This window comes from Sphaeramia orbicularis, chromosome 19 (assembly GCF_902148855.1).
Source record: "Sphaeramia orbicularis chromosome 19, fSphaOr1.1, whole genome shotgun sequence".
NCBI lineage: Eukaryota > Metazoa > Chordata > Actinopteri > Kurtiformes > Apogonidae > Sphaeramia > Sphaeramia orbicularis.
The window spans coordinates 48,132,282-48,159,312 of record NC_043975.1 but is presented as its reverse complement, the minus strand read 5'-3'; the positions used below and the strand labels follow the sequence as shown (position 1 = coordinate 48,159,312).

Sequence of the window (27,031 nt, the reverse complement as noted above, 5' to 3'; positions counted from 1 at the left end):
AAATGTCCAACTTTACAACAGAAATTAACAAGTTTATGACCTGTTACAAAAAAACCCCCAAAACAACAACTTTGGAACAACTGAAGGGAGGATGAATTTTTTTTTAGTTTATGAATCAGCTTATTAAAATCAGAAATAAAACATATTTCGACCCTGATAGGCATGTGTACTGTAAATGTTTTATAATATTTACACTAATATACCTGTCAGAGGATTTTATTGTGAAGTTTACTGGTTGTTAATTACAATACCCACCTGTTAGTGTAACTTCAATTCTTTCTGGAGGCATAATGGAGGTCAGCTAGTTTGCATTTATTACACAGAGCTCTAATTTGTGTATTTTATGCAAAATTGACATTAGATTAGATTAGATTAGATTAGATAGAACTTTATTGAGGCAGAGCTCTCAGGAAATTCAGGATTACATTACTGTTATCAAAAGCATCTATATGAGGTAACATTTATTAAGCAATTGAAATCACATGGTAATGTTGAACAGGACACTATTAGTCGATGTGGTCAATGTTATTACTTACTTTAGCTTGGTGAGTTTAGCTTCTAAGACTTCCATGGCAATTACCCAAAGGGCGTCCATCTTAACCTTTCAAAACAACCATCCACAAACCAATGGATGATGTCACAGAAGCTTTAGCCACTCTTTATAGTACTATATACCACTATGGTCCCATCTCAAACCCATTGAAATGGGTCATTATTTTCATTAAGACAAACTCAGTTTAGATCAACCTGGACCCACCATCCTTAACCCAGCATCTTAAATACTATTAAATTTACAGTAAATCCCATTGAATAATTTGGAGGAGGTGACATTTCTGACCTATAATCAGAAAATATGACAAATATGAAGACCTTCCTTAGGTCTAGACAGCTAGTCAAAGGACATTCTTTGTGTCTACATAGTTGATTTACTGTGGTACTGATCCTTCCACTTCTGCTGCAAAACAACACTCATACACATATTTGTTTGGTGTTTCATTTGTCTTTTTTATTGTGTCTCACCACTGGAATAGATACAACTTGAGTAAATCCATATGGCGGGAAGTTCACTGCATATTGAACATATGTTATTCCCCATACACAATAAGAGCATCACATGTGGTCATTTTAGTGTTGGAGTAGTAGGTGAATTATTGCACAAGGGTCTTAATTTCAATTGTTCATCATAATAAACAAATAACAAAATTAGTTCAAGTAAGCAAGTTTTAAACATTATTCTGTCATTTTGTTTTGTTTCATCAATTTTGAAGGTGATTTCTCAAATGTCTGAAACTTCATGATGTAAAGTGCATTTTGACACATGGACATACTGATTTGCTAATTAGCTCCATTCACAGATGTCAGACCTTCCAGAGCCAAATCAACATTACATAAAAACGAAAACTACAAGTGAATTCTGCTGTCGAACCTTTGCTCTACATTACAACAGACTAAAAAGGCTTAGTTATTGAGAAAATAAACCAAAGATTATATTTTGTACTTTGTACCTAACCTACATTCTTCACAGTTTAAGAAGTCTAGATTCTAAATCCTGAAATCATTTGGCTGCCAGAGCTAATGTGACACCCCCCCCCCCCCCCCCCCCCCATGCTCTGCTTAGGACACGGTTCACTTCTGGCCTGTAATGTGCTTATTGAGGATGCCCTTAGCGGTCTCCAGGGCAGCATCAGCTGAGACGGGGATGTGAGGTGCGATGCCAGCTATTTCCCAGGCTGGACCAGCAGTGGTGTCGGAGTGGACGGTGGGGATGCTCAGGAAGACGTCGGTTTCACCAACACCGAATGTCTTGGCTGGGTGGGATCCTCCAGAGGTCGTCTCTCCAACAATCATAGCACGGCCATGTTTCTTCATGATGTAAACAAACTCCTCTGCAGCGCCAGCAGTCACCCCGCTGGTTAGAAGGATCAGGCTCTTCTTGGAGCCATACCTCACACCTGAGGAAGAGGACGAGATTGATGGAAAAAATACCAACGTGAGGAAGATGAGTTTGACAAAATCATGACCAGATACTGTAAATAGCAGATGTTTCTGGAGACTTAAGGCCAGCAGAAACTGTCTAAAAAGCAGTTTTTATCCCAGGGCCATAATTGCACTGAATACTGCTGGACATTAATTAATTGTGTGGAATGCTGAATGTTGTCCAGAGTATATGATGATGTTTTGTGTGTCTTTTATACTTCTAGTAACACTCTTTTTTTATGCTGCTTTTTTGTAGATATTTATGCCGTCAGGGTTTTTCTTTTATATTTTAGTTTTTATATTCTTTTATATACATTTTTTATACTTTCTATGGCACCTAGGATGATTGCACTTTTTAAATTTCATTGTACCTGTAGAATGGCAATAAAGACATTCTATTCTATTCTATTCTATTCTATTCTATTCTATTCTATTCTATTCTATTCTATTCTATTCTATTCTATTCTCCTAAATTCCTCTGTTCTTCTATTCTATTCTATTCTATTCTATTCTATTCTATTCTATTCTATTCTATTCTATTCTATTCTATTCTATTCTATTCTATTCTCCTAAATTCCTCTGTTCTTCTATTCTATTCTATTCTATTCTATTCTATTCTATTCTATTCTATTCTATGCTCCTAAATTCCTCTGTTCTTCTATTCTATTCTATTCTATTCTATTCTATTCTATTCTATTCTATTCTATTCTATTCTACTCTCTGGATAAGACTGAGAGGGAGCAGAGTGTGGCCAGCAGGGTAACGATGATGATGATCAGGGGCTTGGATAGTCATAGTCATATAACATTGTTTGTGACTATAAAGCTGATTTATTGCCACAAATACTGATCCCTCAGGGTAATGTTTTGCTTTAAACTAGCAGTCACCAATATACCACAGTACGAAAATGCTGCAATTATTATGTATGTATTATTTCAAATTACCAGTGAGTTCATCCAGGGTCCGGAGCTCTGTGGTGGTACCAGACGGTCTGTCGTACAGCTTGTCCAGCACAATCTGTCTATCGGCGTCAAAGAAATAAGAGCAGAAGCCTGCAATGGCTGTTGTTGGGCCACCAAGGTTGTTCCTGCAAATAAAGAAACCAGTTAAAGACACCATAGAAATAGAAGATTAAATTCTATTCCATTAATCTGTTGTAAGGCTTTTTTTTTTTGAGTAATTATCCAGCAGAAATCATCTATTTGTCTTGTTTTTTAAGACTCTTAAATAAGATTAATGTTAGCTCTATTCTTATATCTCCATAAACTATAATCTATATTTAGTCTTGGACTGATGAGCTTTAGCAGATTTAGCAGGTGATTTGTTTTCAAAAATGGACACACAACAACCCGATGACCAGCAGGATTACTTACCTAAGGTCGACAATCATAGCATCAGTGTTGACAACTTTGTTCCAGACATGCTCAACAATAATCTGGGCAATGGCCTTGACCTCCTCAAAGTCTCCAAACATGTCAAAACGCAGGTAACCAATGTTGTTCTCAAGAACATCAGTGTGGAAGGAAACTTTAATGAGTTCAATGTACATCTCTGGGGTGTAGGCCTGGGGAGAAAGAGCAGGAACAAGGTAGAATGAAAAAATGACAAATTTTTTGTCTGTATTAGCACATTTTAAAATATAAACTATGTAGTGCACATATTTGCACACATTTCATCCCCCAATCTTGCAAATCTATAATATTTATTGTTACAATAAGCTATTTTATACTAATATTCAGCAATATACCACAATGAAGTTTTCCACAAGCTATATAAACAGTACATGCTGATTTCACTGTACGAGCAATAAATAAACAAAATCTAATTCTCACCAAGGGTGGTAGAACTGGTGTGTTGCTGGTAGTCTTCAGGCCCTTGTCCCCAGACAGGCTGTGCAGATCAGCAGAGAGCTTTGTCTCCAGATCACTCTTGGAGACAACCATGCTATACTTGCCAGATGCCAGAAGACCTTTCAGTTTTGCGGCAACATCAGCCCCAATATCTTCAAATGCATAGTTGTCAGCAATCAGGGTTGCAGATGTCTCAATGATTTCTGGAACTTGGGCACGGAGGTTGACAATCTTGATGGCGGTAGCAAGAGCATCTTCTGCATTAACCTCAACATTGGGGGTGACTCCTGTAATCTCCCAGGTGGAGCCCGTGATGGGGTTGATGGATTTTGCAGTTGGCACTGTAACGTAGAAGTCAGTGTCACCGACTCTGAATTTATCAAGCTTCACTGAACCCCCAGCGGTCTTCTCTCCCACAATGGTGGCTCTCTTCAGGTTTTTCAGGCAGTAGGCAACATCCTCGGCAATGCCCTTTGTGTTTTTGCTGGTGAGGATGATGAGGGGCTTGGTTACACCGTATCTCTCACCCAGCAATGTGGACATAGACATCAGCTTAGTGGTGGTGTTGGTGGGGCGGTCATATATACTGTCAATGTGAATAGCAGGTTCAGCTTCTGTGAAGTAGGAGACAATGTAGGGGACTCCTGAGATGTCTCCGCTGCCAGTGTAACGCAAGTCGAAGATCAGAGCTGAAGTTGGCAGGATTTTACTCCAGACAAAGTCCAGGAGTAAATTACCAACCTTGTCAGCCACCTCCTCTCCGAGTATGTGATCGATCCTCAGGTAACCAATGTTGCCCTCCAGGATGTCGAGCTTGATTGAGGTCTGAAGGACGGCGATGAGCTGCTCAGGAGGCAAGGGTGGCATTTGTGGGGGAACCACAGGAATGTAGTCTGGCTCATAGGAAACCTTCAGGCGTGGGTCAGTCACAGTGCCCTGTACACCAGCACTGAGGACATTAGCCAAGGATTCTGCATCTGGGATGTTGAGGATCTCAGTGTTGCTGCCGGCCGCTTCAATTGCCTCCTTCATCCCTGTCAATTTCTCTGGTGAGCAATAATTGTCCATGACAATTTTTGCCATGTCTACGATGAGGCTGGGTGAAAATGAGGCATGAATAAAATGAACACTTCCCAAAGCAAGCACAGACACCAAGAGAAAGAAAGCCTTTGCCATTTTGTTAGTTTGGTCGACCAGAGGTAGAGAAGGTGCGGAGTGGATGCTGAACCTCCTTCTGCGAAGAGGCTCTTTGTCAAATGGCACTGTTTTGGCTGCGAGGTTTCTGTTAACCCACACGTAAGAGGATTTACCCAATCATAAACTTCTAATCGCATTATCCTGAGTGCCTCTGTAAGGCAATAACAACCCAGCCAAGTAGGTGTAGTAACAAGTTGTGACCAAAAATACTAGTCTTATTTTTATGCAGTGTTTTAACGCCTTTTAAAAGCACAGAGGTGAAGTATGTGAGGAAAGAGTAAATTGTGGGTAATGTATTATCCCTACTGATGTTAGTGCACTAGTCTGTGAATGTCATTGATTAGAGGGCGGTCATCATTTATCTGTTTGTATCTATTAATTAATAAAAAGTAACACAAACCAGTCCAAACTTATCAATCCTTTATTGTTTCATAGAAGTCACACATGTAAATTGCAGTTGGTGGTGACTGTCCAGTCTGATGCAGTTAGTCATGCTTTGTTTGATACTAGCTCCCTCTGCTGGTAAGTCTTGTTGCTAAAGAGCAAAGATGAGGTAAGGAGGCAAACCATTCTCTAAAAAGTACCAGGGATGTCATTGTTGTTGTAAATAACCAAAAACAGTCAAATAATAAGACAGCAAATTATGTAACATGATAAATATGGATCAACACAATATTCATCTTATAATACATGTTTTACAATTAAAGGAAATACCACAGAAAATAATACTCCCAAGTGCGACACAGTATAATATAAATTAAAATATACAGGGATCATGAGGTTATTATATAAAGGGTAGTGTGATTAATGTAAAGCAAAACTGATTTATAGTGCATTAATCTGTGCTTTTATTCCCTGTACTGTACATTATGCACACTCAAAATTACAGTTGCTACTCTCTGAGCAAAGCCTCTGAAACACTGCCATGTGGCACTAAACCTCTAAGCTGAAACTAAAACATTAAATTCCTCAGCCCTGTACTGCATGATGACCTGCTCACTGGTTTAATGTGTGGAGAAAGATGTTTTTCTTCAAATGGAAGTTCACAAAACTCAATCAGTACATTTCATCTTACATTTCTGGTTAAAAACAAAGAAATTATATACTGTTGCTTGAGTTATCCGAACATATGAAAAGGGAGGAGATATAAACACCGTATGCCAAACTATTTTCCTTTCTCTTTCAGCCGTCGTGCTGCTATGATTCTTTGTGCTACAGAAACAGCATCACTTGCCCTGGCAATAACATGAGGCTCAACCCCTGAAACACTCCACACTTTTCCAGTGATGGCACTCAAAACAACCTGATTAGGGATGGAAGCGTACAAGACGCTATCTCTAATCTGATAAGTTGCACTCGACAGAGAGCCTCCGATGGTTGGTTCCCCAATGATTGTTGCCCTGTTAAGATCTTTCAATGTGCGAGTGAAGACTTCAGCTGCTGAACCTGTTATATGACTGGTGAGGATGTAGACATCCTTTGAGGATCCATACCTTTGACCTCTGACCTGAGGTACTGTCATGACCTCTGTCATGGTAGTTGTGGTGCGATCAAACACAGTATATAGATGAACCAAAGGTTCAACATCAAAGAAATAGCTGCACAGGAGAGGAATGGCTGTTGAATAACCACCAGTGTTGTACCTCATGTCAATTATGAGGGCATCTGTGTTCACAATCTTGCTCCACACAAATTTTACCAGTTGAGGCCCGGTTGCCTTTACCACTTCTATATCTGCCATCATGTCAAATCTTAGATAGCCTACATTACCTGGCAGGAGCTCAGTTTTGAACAAAGCATCAATTATATATCCTACTTCTTCTGCCGTAGGGATCTTTGGGACTTCATGGGGTGATTCAGGCTCAACATCACAATAGAAGACATGGAGGCGGTGGTCACCTGAAGTCTCTTGAAGATCTGCTGTCAAGTGGGATGCTAAAGATTCAAAGTCAACCACTGATCGGTACAATCCCTCAGCATATTTTCTCAACAGGATGTTACTAACTTTAAGAGCAATTTCAGGGATTGCGTAGTATTTTTCCAACAGTTCTCCTGTACCCTCTATGAGGGGTGTGAGTTCTCTGTGAAAGGCTGCAATTTCATGAACATGGTCTAAAGCTTCCTCAGCTAGAACTATGGCATCAGGGACTACACCACCTCCCAGCCAGTACTCCCCATTGTTGTCTATAAAATTTATAAAAGGGACAGTTATGGTAATATCTGTTCCCTCTATTTGAAATGTTTTGGAGTGCATCAGGTTACCAGATGTAATTTCTCCAATGACTGTACCACGATGTAAAGATTGCATCAGGTAAGCAAACTCTTCTCCTACGCTTGCTGTAGAGTAACTGGTCAAAACATAAATGCCACGCTTGGACCCATAGGTAGGTCCTATAATTTGGGGCAGAGAGTCATAGTTTGTTGATGTGTTCTGGATTCTGTCATATATTGTGAAAAAATGATGCCTCTGGGAGATGTCATGCAAATAGGACAGTATAAGGGCCAGAGAATTAGAAGATCCACCGGTGTTATAGCGCAGGTCAATAATTAGGATGTTAGTGTCTTTCAGGGGCTTCCACACTTTTTCAACCATGAACTCTTCCACTTTCTCCACCATGGATGTATTAAAGAACTTGTCAAAACGGAGATAACCAGTATTACCTGGAAGTATTTCAACTTTGAACCTTGCATCGAACATTTCATTTAATCTTTCGGGACCATCTGGAACATTAATAAGCCCAGTGTCCTCCTCTGCAGCACTGCTGTCTTGCATGTTTTTTACGATCAGTCGGGGATCTTCAGACACAGTTTGGAGGTTCTGGTTCAGTCTGACTGCAAGGTCTTCCTCTGACACAACAGAGAATAGGTCTGTCGAATGTAGCATTTCAAGAATAGCTGGGTCCCTGTCCATGAAAGCATAGAGCCTTCCAATTATATTGGAGATACTCTGCACAACTTTGGGAAAAGTACTCCTTACAGCCAGAATGGATTTGGCTTTCCCTACAGCTTCCTTGGCTAAAATATTGACTGTTGGAGATACCCCGCTCACTTCCCAACTCTGACCTGTGATTGGACTGACAGATCTTGCCACCGGAACTGTAATATAGAAATCTGACCGAGCTATCCTAATCTTCTTTACTTTTATTGACCCACCAGAAGTCCTCTCTCCAACAATGATAGCTCTCTGTAAATGTTTTAAAGTGTATGCTACTGCCTCAGCAGCCCCCTGGGTACGCTTACTGGTCAAAATAATCAGGTCCTTCTTCTTTCCATACCTTTCTCCCATCATTGTTGGCATCGTCCATAGTTCCCTGGTTGTGTTCGAGGGCCTATCATACACAGTGTCAATATGAATGAGTGGCTCAGGTTCAGAGAAAAAAGAAATTATAAAGGGAACTCCAGACAGGTCTCCAGCTGTGCTGTACCTCAGGTCAAAAATCAGCGAGGATGTGTGAGCGACTCTGTCCCAGATGTTGTCTTTCAGCAGTGAACCCAGCTTTGCTGCTGTCTCCTCTCCAATGATCCGATCTATACGCAAATAGCCTGTGTTATTCTCCAGAATATCCACCTTCACAGAGTTCCTCACCAGCCGGGTCAGCTGCTCTTTAGGGAGAGATGGCAACACAGGTGTCATCACTGGGACAAAATTCGGCTCGTACGATACTGTCAGTCTTGGATCGTTTAGTGCCCCTTGAACTCCTACTGTGAGCACAGTTGCTAGGGTCTTCTTGTCGGAAATCTGCAGGATTTCACCACTATTAATGGCTTGTTGGATAGCCTCCTGCATCCCAACCAGGTTCTCAGGGAAGCAGTAGTTTTCCAGCAGGATCTTTGCCATTTCTAACACCAGGGCTGGCTGAAAGGATGAGTTGGCAGAGAGTGAATACAGAAGAAGCATCAGTATCAGTATAGATGTGTGTTGTGCCATCTTCCTTTCCTTCATCATCAGTCATAGAAAGAAATCTGTTCTGTCTTGTCTTGTCTTCTGTCGGACTGTGTTAGTTTATTATGTGATGAGAGATGGTGGGCGTTGTAGGAGGGAACACTGTAATTTTCATGATTTTTTTGGACAATAACAACATCAACATAAGCGGCTTTTGTCCCTGATAAACCTTTAATCGCATTATGTGTAGTGCTTCAGTCAGCAGACAGTAGAAGACAGAATACAATTATTTAAATGACAAATGCAGTTTTTTTAATATTGCCATGTAATTGTTCGTGCTCATCTAAAAGACTTCACTAATTTGAATGCAGTGCATTTGATCATATCTATTCAGAAACTAGTTTTCTTTCAGATGCAAAACTGGGTTGAAGTCCAGGTAAGAAATGTCATGTGGGTCAACAGACTGGATAGAAGCTGAATCATAACTGTTCATTCTCTCTCTTTGCCTCTTGTGTCTCATTTGAAAGCTTATGGTGGCTCACTTTTTGTGCTCTTTGTAGCTTTAAGGGGTCATGTCTGGGCTGCTCCACTGATGACATAGTTTGTGGACACATGGAAAATCTATCCTGAACACAAACAGTATCACAGATAAGTCATATCAAAAGACAAAGGAACAAAGGGTTACGTGTTTTTCTGAACTAAGCTCTAGATTATTTACTATATTTTTCCCCCTTTCCTTTTACTGTTTCCAATTAATAGGTGTCGAACATGCAATGAAAAGGGGAAGCTGTTGCTCTGGCACACTTTGTCTTTTACTTCAGTGTCAAACTCAAGTGCACTGAGCTGAACTTGACCTTACAACGACTCAAGTTCAGGACCCTGTAAGACTGTGTTTCCAGACATTTTAGCAGCTCATAATTACACAGCCAGACATCATTGAGGACCAAATTCTAGACAGCGTTCAGTTAATCTTGGCGTCTTAACTTTTAATACCTGCTTATGCCTTACATAATACAGTCCCATGTGCCAATCCCAGGAACAGCAATAAAGACCTTTGATTTCTGTCACAGCTTGATATGTTTAGTGTAGTCAAGACCATTTAAACCAAGAACAAGTCAGAACCAAGACCAGCATTTATTGAGACCAAGACCAGGCCAAGACAGGACCACGTGACAACCGGGACAGTATGACCTGTTTTGTCGTTGTTTATATGACAAAATTTGTAACATTAGAGTAACAATTTGTGTTTACTGCTCTATTTTGACCATTTCCCATTCTCAAGTTTCTACCTGACAGAAATGGAAAAACGGACCAAAAACGACAGTTTTTTTCATTCATTCATTTCTGGACATCGTAGACATGCTCCCTCCATCAATGTCTACGAACCCTAGATTGCGTACAAACTGGAAGATTTGTACAAACCCATCATTCGTAAGAATCTTTGTGACCGAGGCATTAACGTGCTTTCCTTAAAAATGGCAACATTCGATCTCAGAAAATAACAAAAAAAAACCCCAGCCATTTTTGGTCCGTTTTTCCATTTCTGTCGCGTAGTAACTTTCTTTTGTTATTAGAAAGAGAAGACGAAAATCCATTTGTTTTTTAAAATTTGGTGTATCTGTTTGGACACTGAAAAAGTAAAACACCTTGAAATTCAATTTTAATTTGTCTATTTTAAAACAAAAATCAATTAACCACTAGTTAGCTTACCAGCCGATAGTCCGTAAGCTATTGTCGTCATGCGGCATCCGGTGGCGTCGTCGTCGTCTGTTGTTGTTGTCTGTGATCGTCTGTCGTCCATTACAAAACTTTTAATCGTCTTCTTCTCCGAAACTACAATTCTGATTGACTTCAAACTTGGTATACAGCTTCTTTATGATGATGTCAACAAAAGTTAGTGAAATTATTTGGATCCGGATCTGATTCTGGATTTGGTACGACTTTGAAAAATGTCCCCATTATAAGAGATAGGAAGTGGATGGATGCAATAACTCAGTAAATATAAATGATATCCAGTGTAAATTTCTACAGTCCAGCCCTGATGGGGAGATGAGCCAAACATAATGTCCACATGCTGATCAGGATCTTCTTCTGGATCCGGGAACTTATGGAAAATTTAACATGGGCTCTTATGGGGAAAACATTTCAATCGTCTTTTTCTCCCAAACTCCAGTTCTGATTGACTTCAAACTTGGTATACAGCTTCTGTATGATGATGTCAACACAATGGATTGCAATTATTCCAATCCGGATCTGATTCTGGATTTGGTGCGACTTTGAAAAATTTCCCCATTATAAGAGATAGGAAGTGGATTGAGCCAAGAAATCAGTATCAATGATATCAAGTTGGAATTTGAATTTTTTACAGATCTGATTGGAATATGACCAAAACATGGACTATTTCTGTAATAGAATAAATACACAGAACTGGGTGATAATAAATGGCATCTGGATACATTTCCCAAAGCTTTTCATTTGGCTGGTAAGCTACAGGGCCATTGGTCCTATTTTTAACCTTTTGGTTCTGAAAAGAAAATCCAATTACCAAAAGATACACTGACTCCTCAGCCCTGGTCTAAATGCATTGTCCATACTATCAGTGGAAAAGACACTTGTCAGGGACATGTCTGACTTTAACAAGAATCATGGGAAAATGTGCATGTTTGAAGGATAGACGGGTGAAACTGACATATAAAAAAAGAAATGACTGAAAACACAGTCTGTGTAGTTTTATTACCTCCGCCAAGGAGGTTATGTTTTTGCCAGGGTTTGTTTGTTTGTTTGTCTGTTTGTTTGTTTGTTTGTCTGTCCGTTAGTGTGCAACATAACTCAAAAAGTTATGGGCAGATTTGGATGAAATTTTCAGGGTTTGTTAGAAATGGGATAAGGAAGAAATGATTAAATTTTGGTGGTGATTGGGGTTGGGGGGGCCCACGGGGGGGGGCCACTGCTCAGCCTTGGCGGAGGTCTGCGCTCTCCGAGTGCTTCTAGTTTTAATTTAAATGAATATTTCCAAATAGTGGTGCAGGTACTTTGGTGTATCCTAGTGGTGATATGTGGTTATAGTGCATCCGAAAACTGACTTGCATACTGTGCCACCAAAAAATAATTTCACCAGCCGCCACTGTTAATGATATATTTTGTTGAAAAGGTCCCATTTTCTTCATTATTTTTCCTAATTTGGTCTGAAAACCTTTGAATTTACTCTGCGCTTTTATAAACATCTATGATGATCAACAAATTAAATGTAAGACTAGAAGCACTCGGAGAGCGCAGACCTCCGCCAAGGCTGATCAGTGGCCCCCCCCGTGGGCCCCCCCACCCCCGATCACCACCAAAATGTAATCATTTCTTACTTATCCCATTTCCAACAAACCCTGAATATTTCATCCAAATCTGTCCATAACTTTTTGAGTTATGTTGCACACTAACGGACAGACAAACAAACAAACAAACAAACAAACAAACAAACAAACAAACAAACAAACAAACAAACAAACAAACAAACAAACAAACCCTGGCAAAAACATAACCTCCTTGGCGGAGGTAAAAATCCCTGCTTTTCACTGAAAAATGCTAAATGCAGAGGAGAATATCATAATAAATGCTGATGAATCACTTGGGAAAGACAAAAAAAACCAAACAAAAACATTTGGTAGTTGTGACAAAAATAGTTGTGGGTCTTTAAGGTTAAGACTGATCTTACAAAACTGTTAAAAAGTGAATATTACACATTCACTGATGATATAGAATAATATAATGAAACAGAGCGCACTTATTGAAAAGTAAAATTAATATAAAGTAGTGATGATGGTTTAGGCCAGGGCTGTCAAACTCCTTTTAGTTCAGTTCCATATTCAGCTAAATTTGATCTGAAGTGGGCTGGACCAGAAAAATAATAACATAATAACCTATAAATAATGACAACTCCAAATTGTTGTCTTTGTTTTAGTGTAAAAAAAATTCCCAAACATTAAATTATGAAAATGCTTACTTTTATAAAAAAAAAACAAACGAAAAACAAACAACAAAAAAAAACCCTGAAAAAACTGAAATTTAAATTAAAAAAACATGAGAAAATTTAGTGCAATTTTAACAGTGTTATTCCTCAGCTTATCATTTGTCCATGTGCATTATGGACCAGATCTTCAAAGACACTAAACACTGAGAAACAGGCAGAAAAATTATTAAAATTGTGCTTAATTTTCTTAAAGACATTTCAGGTTGTTCATATTTGTTACAGGATAGTTTGGAAATGTAAATATTTTCATAATTCAATGTTATTTTTTGCTCTAAAACAAAGAAAAAAAAGTTAATTCTAGATTTTTTTTGGTCTTAATTCAAGATTTTTTTTTTTACTTAATTTGAGATTTTTTTTTGTCTTAATTGAAGATTTTTTTGTCTTAATTCAAGATTTTTTTTTGGCTTAATTGAAGATTTTTTTTTACTTAATTGAAGTTTTTTTTTGGGTTTAATTCAAGATTTTTTCCTTAGTTCAAGCTAATTTTTTTTTTTGCTTAATTCAATTCAAGACTGTGGAATTTTTGCACTCGACAAAAACATCCCAGAGGTTGAACTGGACCCTATAGCATTTGGCCCCCGGGCTGCATGTTTGACACCCCTGGTTTAGGCATTTAACTAGTAACTAACTTAAAAATACCAGCATCAACATTTAACACTTAATATCTGCTGACAGGACCTTTGCTGATTAAATAATGTTACTGATTAATTTGTGTGTTGACAGATTAAGAATGTGAAGAATGTAATATCCCAAATTAAAAAACAAAATTTAAAAAAGCATCAAAGGTCAAACTATCAAATCTAACATAAGTGATTCCCAACGTAATGAAGACCATCTAAAGAAATGTGTAAATAAATCTTTGTGATCTGGTGTCTGTTACAGTTGAATCGAAATACAGGAACAAGCACCGGACATTAAACGACATTTTAACAGGATCGTCGTCGTTGTCGTTGGTGCTATTTTAAGACAAAGGCAATTATAGGGCATTTATGACGGATATACACGAACGGACTTATCCCCTTATTGGTGAAGAGGTTTCAGCTGTGATAAGGATATTTACAAAACTGTCATTGTGTGTTAGGATTAACTCTGGGTGTAGAAGTAGACTATTACTGTAAGTGTAATGTACTGGTGATTAGGGATGTAAAGATATGAAAATTTCATATCACGGTTACTGCGACCAAAATTATTATGGTTATCATTATTATCGTGGTATTGTTGAAATTGTGCTCAAAATGTTCAAAAAGTACTAATACACACACTGAAATAATTTAACCAAGTTATATTTTGAAGAAAAAAAAATAAAAAATTGGCACAATGTCCCTTCTGTTGCAGAAACATTCAAATATTAACCCTTAGTGGTCTGAGTGTATTTTGTCTGTTTTTCAGTCCTTTTGATTTTGTCTTTCTATACTATATAAACAAATGTTTACTATACCCATGTTTGGGATCTGTTTTTTCAGCACAACTTCATCTATATCATCTGTCTGTTATTTTTTCACTTCAACCTATTATAAAAACACAAAAGGCCAGAAAACACTCAAAAAAAAAAAAAAAAAAATCCCATTTGTAAAATGTATATAATTTATTGCATAAATAACACAAAGATGCTTAACGAACCTTTTCAAAGACTTTAAAAGTGAATATTGGTTCCAAATATTAGGAATATACAATTAAAACTGTAATAAATTAAAACTATACTCAAATATTTGACATAAAAGCAGATCTTTACATAGGCGTTTCCTTCAGAGAAGTGGAATCATCAAACATGGTTATGGTGATAATTAGAATTTAAACGATAATACTAATTACTACTAATGACAATACTAATACTACTAATACTAATACTACTAATACTAATACTACTAATGGCAATACTAATACTACTAATACTAATACTACTAATGACAATACTAATACTACTAATAGCAATACTAATAGTCCTAATGCCAATACTAATACTACCAATACTAATACTACTAATGGCAATACTAATACTACTAATACTAATACTACTAATGACAATACTAATACTACTAATACTAATACTACTAATGGCAATACTAATACTACTAATACTAATACTACTAATGACAATACTAATACTACTAATACTAATACTACTAATGACAATACTAATACTACTAATACTAATACTACTAATGGCAATACTAATACTACTAATACTAATACTACTAATGACAATACTAATACTACTAATAGCAATACTAATAGTCCTAATGGCAATACTAATACTACTAATACTAATACTACTAATGGCAATACTAATACTACTAATACTAATACTACTAATGGCAATACTAATACTACTAATGACAATACTAATACTACTAATAGCAAAACTAATACTCCTAATGGCAATACTAATACTACTAATACTAATACTACTAATGGCAATACTAATACTACTAATACTAATACTACTAATGGCAATACTAATACTACTAATACTAATACTACTAATGGCAATACTAATACTACTAATACTAATACTACTAATAGCAGTATTAATACCCCTAATGGCAATACTAATACTACTAATATTAATACAACTAATGGCAATACTAATACTACTAATAGCAATACTAATACTCCTAATGGCAATACTAATACTACTAATACTAATTCTACTAATACTAATACCAATACTACTAATACTAATACTACTAATGGCAAAACTAATACTACTAATACTAATACTACTAATGGCAATACTAATACTCCTAATGGCAATACTAATACTACTAATACTAATACTACTAATGACAATACTAATACTACTAATACTAATACTAATACTACTAATGGCAATACTAATACTACTAATGGCAATACTAATACTACTAATGCTAATACTAATACTACTAATGGCAATAATAATACTACTAATACTAATACTACTAATGGCAATACTAATACTACTTATACTAATACTACTAATGACAATACTAATACTACTAATACTAATACTACTAATGACAATACTAATACTACTAATGGCAATACTAATACTACTAATGCTAATACTAATACTACTAATGGCAATACTAATACTACTAATACTAATACTACTAATAGCAGTACTAATACTACTAATGGCAATACTAATACTACTAATACTAATACTACTAATGGCAATACTAATACTCCTAATGGCAATACTAATACTACTAATACTAATACTACTAATGACAATAGTAATACTACTAATACTAATACTAATACTACTAATGGCAATACTAATACTACTAATGGCAATACGAATACTGCTAATACTAATACTACTAATGGCAATACTAATACTACTAATACTAATACTACTAATGGCAATACTAATACTACTAATACTAATACTACTAATGGCAATACTAATACTCCTAATGGCAATACTAATACTACTAATACTAATACTCCTAATGGCAATACTAATACTACTAATACTAATACTACTAATGGCAATACTAATACTGCTAATACTAATACTACTAATGGCAATACTAATACTACTAATACTAATACTACTAATGGCAATACTAATACTCTTAATGGCAATACTAATACTGCTAATACTAATACTACTAATGACAATACTAATACTACTAATACTAATACTAATACTACTAATGGCAATACTAATACTCTTAATGGCAATACTAATACTGCTAATACTAATACTACTAATGGCAATACTAATACTACTAATACTACTAATGACAATACTAATACTACTAATACTGATACTACTAATGACAATACTAATACTACTAATACTAATACTACTAATGGCAATTTTACCGCGGTTTATCGTTATACCGGTAATCGTTACATCCCTGCTGGTGATGGGACACATGTTGACACAGCTGTTTGTTGTATCTGACACGCAGGATGACACATTTTAAACTGCCACTGCTGCTCAGTTCAGGTTTATGTAAAAATATAAAGTACATTCATCACCTTTTATGTATATTTTAAACCAAAAACTCCTCAGACATCTTCTTGAAGCAGCCATCTAGGAATCAGTTTACTGGTATGATGAAAAGCTTCCTGTCGCTGCCTGCATACTCCTGTACAGCACAGGTGTCAAACATGCGGCCCGGGGGCCAAATCCGGCCCGCCAAAGGGTCCAGTCTGGGCCGTAGGATGAATTTGTGAAACGCAAAAATTACACGGAAGATATTAACAATCAAGGATGTCAAAATGATTTTAATTCAGATTCCACATACAGACCAATTAGATCTCAAGTGGGTCAGACCAGTAAAATACTATCATATTAAACCTATAAATAATGAAAATAGCAAATTTTCTCTTTGTTTTAGTGTAAAAAAGTTGAGTTATATGAAAATGTTTACATTAACAAACTATTCTTTTTCAAAAAATGTGAATAACCCGAAATGTCTTAAAACAATTAAATGCAATTTTACCAATATTCTGCCTGTTATTAAATGTTTTGAGCATTTTTAATTGTATTGTAAGGTGTAATGCACACATGTAAAGGATAAACTAATAATCTGAGGCATAATATTGTTAAAATTGCACTTGTTTTTCTTAAGATGTTTCCAGTTGTTCATGTTATTCAGACTTTTGCAGATGTAAACATTATCATAATTTAATTTTAGTTTTTCACTGTTATTATTTTACTGATCCAGTCCACTTGAGATCATATTGGAGTGAATGTGGTCCCTGAACTAAAATGAGTTTGACCCCCCTGCTGTACAGGATTATGGTCCATACATAGTCACCTGTCTCCCCCTGGTGGCAAGTTGGAGCTCCATGAGCACAACTGAAGACATGTTTAAAACCTCCTAAGACCCACGAGTTTCACAACTTTACACACAAAAAAAAAAGAAAACTGTCCACCACAAAGGACATTCCATAAAAATTTTAAAAACTGTTGCATCATGATGTTTCCAATATCGGCACTTATTTAATAAAAAATAAAAAAAAAGCTTGTACTTTGCTGACATGTCCTGGGTCTTAGGAAGTTAAATGTTTTGATCTCAGCACTGAAACAAAACAAAACAAAACGTAGACGTAAAAAGTAGAAATTACATAAATTGTACACTAAAAAAAAATTTACACAAAAGTAAATTATGTGCAATGCAGACAACAGCATCAATAATAGAAAATTTCACTTTATTTCAGGATAAAATTCCATTTTGTATATGTCTGCAATACAAAATGTGTGATTTGGTCAAATGTTGTGATTATTGTGGACAGCTGGAGCCTTCTGGCCTAGTTTATCAGCAAAATGCACACATTTCTGATTCAAACATTGAACAAATCATACACACTTAACCCTTAAAGACACAAAAGCATCATACTTATTGCTGTTGATCAACTAATCTTATCAATAGAGTGAAACATTTCAGGAAAATGCAGTTTCTTAGCATTTCAGCATTTTTTTTTTTGTCAGATGCCTCCATAGTGTCTGTGGTGACCATGATAATGCCATTATCTTCTGTAACACTGATTCACCAATTAAACCCATGTAGTTTGATGAATGAGTGGTTATAAAAATTTGCTTTGTCAATAACATATTTTGTTGAAAAAGTAATGCTTTCTTCAGTTTTCTCTGTTTTGATATAATAAATTTGGATTTACTCTGAGAATTTAGTGACACCTACATGGTCAATAAATTAAATATAGGAAAATACCTGATTTTCACTGAAAAAATGCAGATGATCATACTGTAGAATAAAATGAATTGTGATAAATCATTTGGTAATGGTTAAATGTGTAGATAAATTAATTTGGAAGTCACCATAAAAAAAAACAGTTGCAGGTCTTCATGGGTTAAACTAGTATAAAATAAACAAAAATCTAAACAAGTAAGTTTTTCAGCTTGCATTTTTGAACAAAACCACTTAATCCAATCCAAATCAAATCCAAGACACACACAGTGTACCTTTAAACTGTGAATAACTTCTACCAAAAGCTACATTAGTTAAATTTTTTCCAGGGTTGGCACCTCTTATAGACAAAATTAAGCCCATGTTATTTATTTCTCAGACATACACATGTGTATATATATGACTGTAGTTCCCTTTAAATCAGCAGGGGATGAGACTGACTTTATGACTTTAATGACATTGATGACCTGTCTGCTTGTAAAAGGGCATACTGTACAATCTCCTCATATGACAAACATTTACAGACAATATTATTTAATATATATTAATATAAACACATTATAATTACAAGAATAATGTACAGATTTACATGAAGACTAGCACAAGAGTAGCAGACGGACTAATATGATTAAATGTCATCATGCTACTACCAACAGGTTAAAATTCGACAGACGTTATGACCTGTCACAGCAGGAAACAAATAAGTGTAGTTGCTATTATTAAAATGTTTCCTGCAACACTAACACAAGCCCAAATGTCTGTGGTGAAAAAAGCCTTTACTGTTATGCTGCACTTCAAACATTTCAATGTTCAGTGTTTTTTTTTATTCATTTCTGTAAATATTGTAAATCACTGATTTACCTATACACGAGCTTTTTAATTTTTTTTTTTTCAATTTTATTTTACTACAACAGCCTGTTTACATGCTTAAACAGAAGGAGCTGGCCCGTCTACAGTTTGTCCAGAACTCTGCTGCCAGGCTCCTGACCCGCACAAACAGGAGAACCCACATCACTCCCATCCTTAAATCTCTCCACTGGCTCCTGTTCTATGTCGTCTTCATTTCAAAATTCTTGTGCTAACTTTCCGGGCCCTACATGGCCAGGCCCCTGCATACATTGCTTCCCTGATCCAGCCCTACAGCTCGAGTCGTAGCTTGAGGTCTTCAGGACAGCACCTGCTGATGGTTCCACGCACCTGTTTTAGCACACGCGGTGACAGGTCTGTTAAAGCTGTGGCACCACGTCTATGGAATGACCTGCCTCTACACCTACGGTCCATGGACTCTGTAGAGAGCTTTAAGAAACACCTCCAAACCCTCCTGTTCAAAAAGGCTTTTTAGTCTCCCACCTGACCCAGGACCACCACAGACTGATTACACTCTATGAATTCATCATAAAGTACTCCATGTGTCCCCTCCCCACCCTCTCTCTCCCCCAGTCTCTCTATCTCTCTATCGCTCTCTCTTTTCTCCTCCTTTACTCTCTCTCTTTAACCCCAACTGGTCCAGGCAGACGTCCATCCTTCAGGAGTCTGGGTCTGCTCCAGGTTTCTGCTGTTAAAGGGAAGTTTTTCCTCGCCACTGTCACCAGTCACAAGTGTTTGCTCCTGGAGGATTCTGTTGGGTCTCTGTGAACTTGATTTATTCTGTTTTGAATTGATAAAGCACTTTGTGACTCTGTCTGTGAAAAGTGCTCTATAAATAAAATTTACTTTACTTTACTTACTTACTAAGATGTACTCAAAACGTAGCTGTAAAAATATTCATTTGAACAGTCTATTTCTGTGCAAAACTGAGTTATGGTCTTGTTCTCAAACATCTTATTAAACAGATATTTGAAAAGTACAGACATTTATATTGGATTGTAGCGAATAAGAGGAAAACAAATCCTCAAACACTCAAGAAAAGTACATATAACAGTAATAAATTACTTGTACTTTGTTACTAAACACCTCTGCATATCCTGTATATCATGTAGGTTTAATTTTACTAGGGTATTAAAAAAAAAAATCCAATATTTGTGGCACGTTACATGCGGTAAGGTGCACTGATGTCCTTTAATGTTACTATATTTTTCATATGGAAACATCGTCCACATGTGCATTTCAACCATTCAGCTGTTTGGCTTTGTCTGTAGTTGAACTGTTCCATAGAAATAATCTGTTGAACATTACTGACATAATAATAATAATAATAATAATAATAATAATAATAATAATAATAATAATAATAATAATAACAATAATTTCAAAACTCATTGCAAAAACAAAATGCCATATGCATATGCCAATTTTCCACTACTGGTATCAGCTCAGCTAGCCTCACCCCAGCACAACTTGGCTTTGGTTTGGCCACTAGTGCATTCCATTTCCACTGCAGGTATGGTACTGATGGTGCATGACTGGTTGTCATGACAACACGGTGTCAACTATTGTGATGTCATCTTCAGTGCAACTGCAGCTAATAGAGAATGAAAATAAAATGAGAATATAGTTGTTTAGCCTGGAATTTGTGACTGATTTGTAAAGATAAAGAACCTCAGTGAAGGTGGTACCAGAAACAGCATGAGTAGACAGTATTTGATAGTTCCCAGCAGTCCCTGGTCTCACGCAGTGGAAACACCAAAAAATGTTGCTGAGTTGAGCTGATACAGGCAATGGAAAAGCAGCAACATTCTTACATTTGTATTATTATTATTGAAAATAAAGTTTAGAAATTTTATTAGTACACTGTGAACTGTAGTTGAAAGAACTAATTGATTAACTAACTCAAATCGATTAAAAATACTATAAGGACAATTTTCCAAAATGTCCTTAATTTCGCTGTCACTAAACATTGGTTCCACTGTTGTGTTTCACACGGACACTAATTGTGATGAACACGACACCAGGATTAACACAAAGTTGTGTTAGTTCCATCTTAAGTTGTTAGTAAGTTGGATACAAATGTGTCTGTCTGTACATATTATTATATATACTTCGATACTGTTGTTATTGTTGTTATTTCTAAATAGATTTTTTTTCAATATCTTTTTTCTTTCATACTTTTTGGGGTTGTTTCTGGAATAAAAGACAAGTTGTTTGTCATTTTCAATTTTTAAAATTTTTCTTCACATATTCAAATAATTGTTTAATTGAATCAAATCAAAGAAAATAATTGATAGGTGAATCAATAACAAAAATAATCGATGCCTACAGCCCAACCGTAAAACCCCCGAGGGTGGACCATCCAAAAAAAGGTTCTATTTTTCTGTAATTTCCCCAGAATGACATGAATGAAGTACAGCATTACAGCAGTGACCCTCATGTGTGCTACCCTCAGACCATCCTCATTCTCCTCAGACCATCCTCATCCTCATCCTCTCAGACCATCCTCATTCTCCTCAGACCATCCTCATCCTCATTCTCCTCAGACCATCCTCATCCTCATTCTCCTCAGACCATCCTCATCCTCATTTTCCTCAGACCATCCTCATCCTCATTTTCCTCAGACCATCCTCATCCACTTCAGACCATTTTCATCCTCCTCATCCTCTCAGACCATCCTCATCCTCATCCTCTCGGACCATCCTCATCCTCCTCTCAGACCATCCTCATCCTCATCCTCCTCAGGCCATCCTCTTCTTCTCAGACTACCTGCAGCCACACTCGGCCACCTTCATCTCCTCATACAGGTATCTGATGGTGAGGCGGCCGTTCTCCTGATACATGACTGTGATGGGGTCCAGTCTGATGGGGACGCAGCAGGCCATGTTGGCCTTCTTGGGGTTCCTCATGTTCATCAGGGTCTGGATGAGGGCGTGTTTGGACGGGGTGGATTCGTCGGTCAGCGGGTGATAACACTGACCTCGACACTCGAAGGCATCGTATTCTGGAGGAGCCACGATCCAGCTGTCCCAACCGATGTCCTTAAAATTGACTTTGAGCGAGGTCCGACGGCAGTATTCCCTCTCGGCCTTCCTCTTTCTTCGCCGTGGATGCTGGGATTCCATGATTTCATTTGGAGGTTGGTCTTCTCTGTTCCAGTCGGCGCCTGAGTGTAGGATAGTTTCCTCCTCATGAAGGATCATCTCTCTTAGCTCCTTCTGTGCCTCCCGCCTCCTGCTTCCAAAGTCATCTGAGAAGACGATTAAAGCTGCTGAAGTGTTATCTCCAACAGACACGCTCATATTCAAACAGCCACTATCAGAAGCACCGCAGCTACTTCCGTCAACTATCACGTCAAACCCCGTCGCCTCATGGCCCGACTTCATCCACCTCTGAATAGCTGTGGTTACATCAAACGTCTCCCACATGCTCTGTGAACAGGTCACCTCTTTACACACGAGTGGCTGGGCTGTGGGGTTTGACTCATTGTAATCCACTTCATAGACTTTGATGGTGGCTGGGAAATTGTGGGAGGTGACCTTTGACCTGGTGTCTGGGAGGAAGAACAGCTGGAGTTCGGCAGTAGTGATCCGTTCATGGAGGGGTATGGTAATGTTGAACATCAGCCTGTGCTTTAACTTGGTGCTGTTCCTCACAGAGAGTGTGATATCTGTGGAAGAGAAACAAGACATCAGGGGGTTTAGCTGAGATTTGGGCTTAAGTAAGACGACGTACATGTAATAAATAACATATGGGTCCACTTGGACTTTGATCATGTACAAGAACTTGTACCTACTTAAAAGCTGCAGGAGACTTTCATCACCAATTTTTCCATCAAATCAGTAAAACCTCAGTCACAGCCTAAGTATCACAAATCCATAAGAAACAAGTACAATGTGGTGTGGCTGGGCCTGTGTGATATTTTGTCTAATGTTACCAAGAGTTCAATACCCCTGGATCCTGAATTCTGTCTAATTGGCAATTTTATGAAGATTAATGAACCACTAAACAAATATCAAACAAAATTCCTCGAAATAGCCTTGGCAGTAGCTAGAAAAATTATTGCTGTTACATGGAAGTCTGATTCTCCCATTCCTTTAACCAAATGGTACACAGAGATGAACAGTTGTGTCCCTTTAGAAAAAATAACATATAGCCTAAGAAAGTCATATAAAACTTTTGTTAGAATTTGGCAACCTTACTTAGACTATGTAGGTGCAATTGTAACTTAACTGGTCTTATTGTGTCATGCCATGTGTCCTTTTGAACAAAAAGTAAGAGCAGGAGTCTTCCTTTTTTTTTTTTTTTTCTGTTCTTTGAGTGAGCAGGGGAGGCGGAGGGCAGTATTTGTCACATTTGTTTGTTCCATTGTTCTTTTTCTTTATTTGTAAAATGAAAATTTGAAAACCAAAATAAAATATTTAAAAAAAAAAGAAAAGAAACAAGTACAATGTGGAAACAGCTGAAATGCAGAAACGGCTGGAGTGTTGTGTTGTGTTTGTGCAGCTACTGCTGCCAGGCGGAGCTCCGCTTGCTCCGCTTGCTCCGCTTGCTCCGCTTGCTCCGCTTCCGAGTTTTAGCCATTTCTGCATTTTGTTTGTTTCATCCATATAATATCCTATGGTAGCACTGCTGCTGCTGCTGCCATGTGGCTACACAAACCTCTACTTCCCACAATGCACGTCGCGACAAAATTCCGAAGATGCCCGAGTGACCTACCGACTGTTTGGAAACAAATGGTTTGTTTCTGGTGGATGGCACTTCGAAATTGTTCACCGTGAGGGAAGAGATTCAGGTGAGTAATCACAGAAAGACTTACAGATTCGTGATCCTTAGGCTATGACTGAGGTTTTACAGATTTGATGAAAAATTGGGACGAAAGTCTCCCGCACATTTATTAACTATCATTTATTTTATCCACTGATGACCACTATAAAACTAACACTTTTTTGCTAGATTTAGAAACTTTTCAGACTACCCTAGCAACTTTTTGTTCAAAAAGCACCAAGCAACAAATTTAACTACTTTCAAAATTTATTTGGAAACTTTTACCAACTTTTGAAAAGTGACTCAAATGCCCTCTACAGACTCTTTATTCAAAAAGACACTAGTGACAAATCCATCCCCTTTCTCTGATGTTATTGGAGACTTTTGGAGACTCTGACATTAAAACACGTGTTTGTCTGAAACAAATCACTGAATATAAATCAGGCCCACTGACAATGACAGTTTCCTCTATTGTCTCTTTTTGGTCCATTTTGATTGTTCATGGAGACTGAAAATTAAAAATGTTATGGTTTTAAATGTTCATGTTACAGTAAGGATAAAAACCAAACCAAAATTAGGAAAATTAAGCTAAAAACTGACTAACTAACTAACTAATTAAATAAATGCAGAAATAACCTCAGTAACTGGTCCAGAGTGTCTCTTTTATGTCACTTTATCCGGTCCCCAAGCCCAGATAAAGGAGGACGGTTGGAATTGGGACATTTAAAAAAATGAGAATTGACAGAGTATAGTTCATTTGTAGTTCTAAGGGTGTTTTTATTCTCACTTTTGTGTTTTTATTCTCACTTTTTGTCTGTAACACAATGTTTTTCCTCTTCTACATCATTCATTACAATTACATGAACATTTACAAGTATGTAAATTAGGTGATGATGTCATTTAGCAACTTTTAGGACAGACAAAGGCTACTTTCATTACTGAGGAGTTGGAAACACTGGTGCAGACTGGTTATAGTTGAAACACTTATTGCTTCTGTAACTGTTTTCCAGGTAGACATCTTAACTTTACTTTACTTCTAGTCTGGCTCATTGGATGGACTTTTCCAGAATGAGGGTGAATATTTCTGACATGAACTGTCAGGATTGTGATTCTATTTCCACTAACTGCATTATCACTTTGAAATTCCTCCTTACAATCATTACATGAAAGAACAGCAACCTCTGAGCTGCAATTACAGCCTGAAAATGGTAGGTTTTGACAAAGACACTTGCCATTTTATGTGCTATTTTCTTTTGCAGGGACTGAGTCATTTCAATACCACACCATGTTCCACCAAACCAACTTCTCTCTTGCCATTATTTTGCAACTCCACTATCACAACCACCTGCACATAATGCCACCTAAGAACCAGCCAAACAGTTCTGTCGACTTTCACCCATATTCCAGAGTAACATCAGTTTATATGTGTCTATTTTCATGACATCTACCACATGGGATCGGGGGTAAATACTGAGATTTTCATTGGACTCCTATCTCTTTGACTGGTTTTAATCAGTGAGGATTCAGATTCAGATTCAGATATTTTATTCATGCGCTGAGAAACAAAAATATATTATACATGAGCATTTCACAACAGATGTATAAGAAAGTAAACTCCAGAGAAGTAAGGGTGCTTATGAATAGGGGACCCAAGCATGATGAACAGCAGGTGAGTAAAAACTGTTAATAGAATCACTGTTCTACAGCTTTATACCACAATAAAAGAAGTGTAGCTTTAACTCTGATCATGTTAGCTCTTGTACCTTGGACGGTGAAGCTCCGTATGACATCAGACTGAGGGATTGCTGTGCTGTCTGAGGCGTACTTGTTGTAGAGCTCCATCATAAACTGAGGCGGGCAAATCTTGCCGTGCTCCTGAGGAACGTCTGACAGGTTGAGTTTCCTCAGAAATCCCTCCTTCATGGTCCCGAGGAGGTCTTCCATCCTGGATTCTGTGTCTTCCTCCTCCACAAGGTCCTCCTCTGACAGCTGATATTCCAAACTTTCACTGTCCTCACTCTGGACGTCAGTACCGAGGGGCTTACAGGTACAGGACCCGGTAGAAACCACCAGACTCAAACACACCTGGAGAAGGAATGTTCTGGAGCTCTGCATTTTGAAGAAACACCACTGAGCTGGCACTAACTATACCCGCTCCTCACGGCTTGAAAACAGATTTGGCGATGGTAAGGTTTGAAGATGGAGATCCCCAATGCAAGGACCAGCGTCCCCTGGTCCGCTCCCATGCTCCCAGAGTAAACAGGGGAACTGGTGTCAACCGAAATAGGAGCTTGGCCATGCTTATCACAGCCAATGAAGCCTTCTTTTAAGCTTGTTATCATTAGAGGGCGAGCAGCTAATGAAGACACTGTAAACACTTGGCAGCGATAATGAGGGAGGCACTGGAAACTGTGAGGTTACTGACAAACACTCACGGCCATAAAATGTATTTTCCCAGCTTGAGGGTGAAACTGTTGATGCCTCTGAAAACAAAACTGAAACGCTCCAAATAAGACAGAGCTCTGCATACTTGACCAACATGTAAACATGTTCTGTCAGGTCAGTGAACTCATTTAAAGGTTTTACAAAGATCATTTCTTTGAAAGACAGATAGTCATCGAAATATTATTTTACAGAGAAATCTGCCAGTCACTTCCATTCATTTTCAACACAGCAGATGTCATCATTAAACATAAATGTTAACCTGCTAGTAGGGATGGGAATCATTAAGAATTTAATGATTCCGATTCCATTATCGATTTTGCTTATCGATCTGATTCCTTTTCAATTCTCTTGATGATTCTCATTGGGTGAGAGA

General features: G+C 37.5%; 3 protein-coding genes across 3 annotated transcripts; all 3 read right to left on the bottom strand.

The window, feature by feature from the left end:
* Positions 1-980: 980 nt before the first annotated feature.
* Positions 981-5,104, bottom strand: rbp3 (retinol binding protein 3). The gene is made up of 4 exons (XM_030163459.1): positions 3,810-5,104; positions 3,351-3,541; positions 2,922-3,064; positions 981-1,952 (listed from the first exon to the last, which is right to left on the bottom strand). The coding sequence occupies exons 1-4, from the start codon at positions 5,001-5,003 to the stop codon at positions 1,627-1,629; spliced, it is 1,854 nt and encodes a 617-aa protein (XP_030019319.1). The 5' UTR covers positions 5,004-5,104; the 3' UTR covers positions 981-1,626.
* A 323-nt stretch (positions 5,105-5,427) lies between these two features.
* On the bottom strand, positions 5,428-9,063 carry irbpl (interphotoreceptor retinoid-binding protein like). The gene has a single exon (XM_030163457.1). The coding sequence runs from the start codon at positions 8,968-8,970 to the stop codon at positions 6,190-6,192; it is 2,781 nt and encodes a 926-aa protein (XP_030019317.1). The 5' UTR covers positions 8,971-9,063; the 3' UTR covers positions 5,428-6,189.
* Positions 9,064-22,211: 13,148 nt separating this feature from the next.
* Positions 22,212-26,328, bottom strand: gdf2 (growth differentiation factor 2). The gene is made up of 2 exons (XM_030163463.1): positions 25,977-26,328; positions 22,212-23,116 (listed from the first exon to the last, which is right to left on the bottom strand). Exons 1-2 carry the CDS (start codon positions 26,326-26,328, stop codon positions 22,212-22,214), a joined length of 1,257 nt encoding a protein of 418 aa, XP_030019323.1.
* Positions 26,329-27,031: the final 703 nt, after the last annotated feature.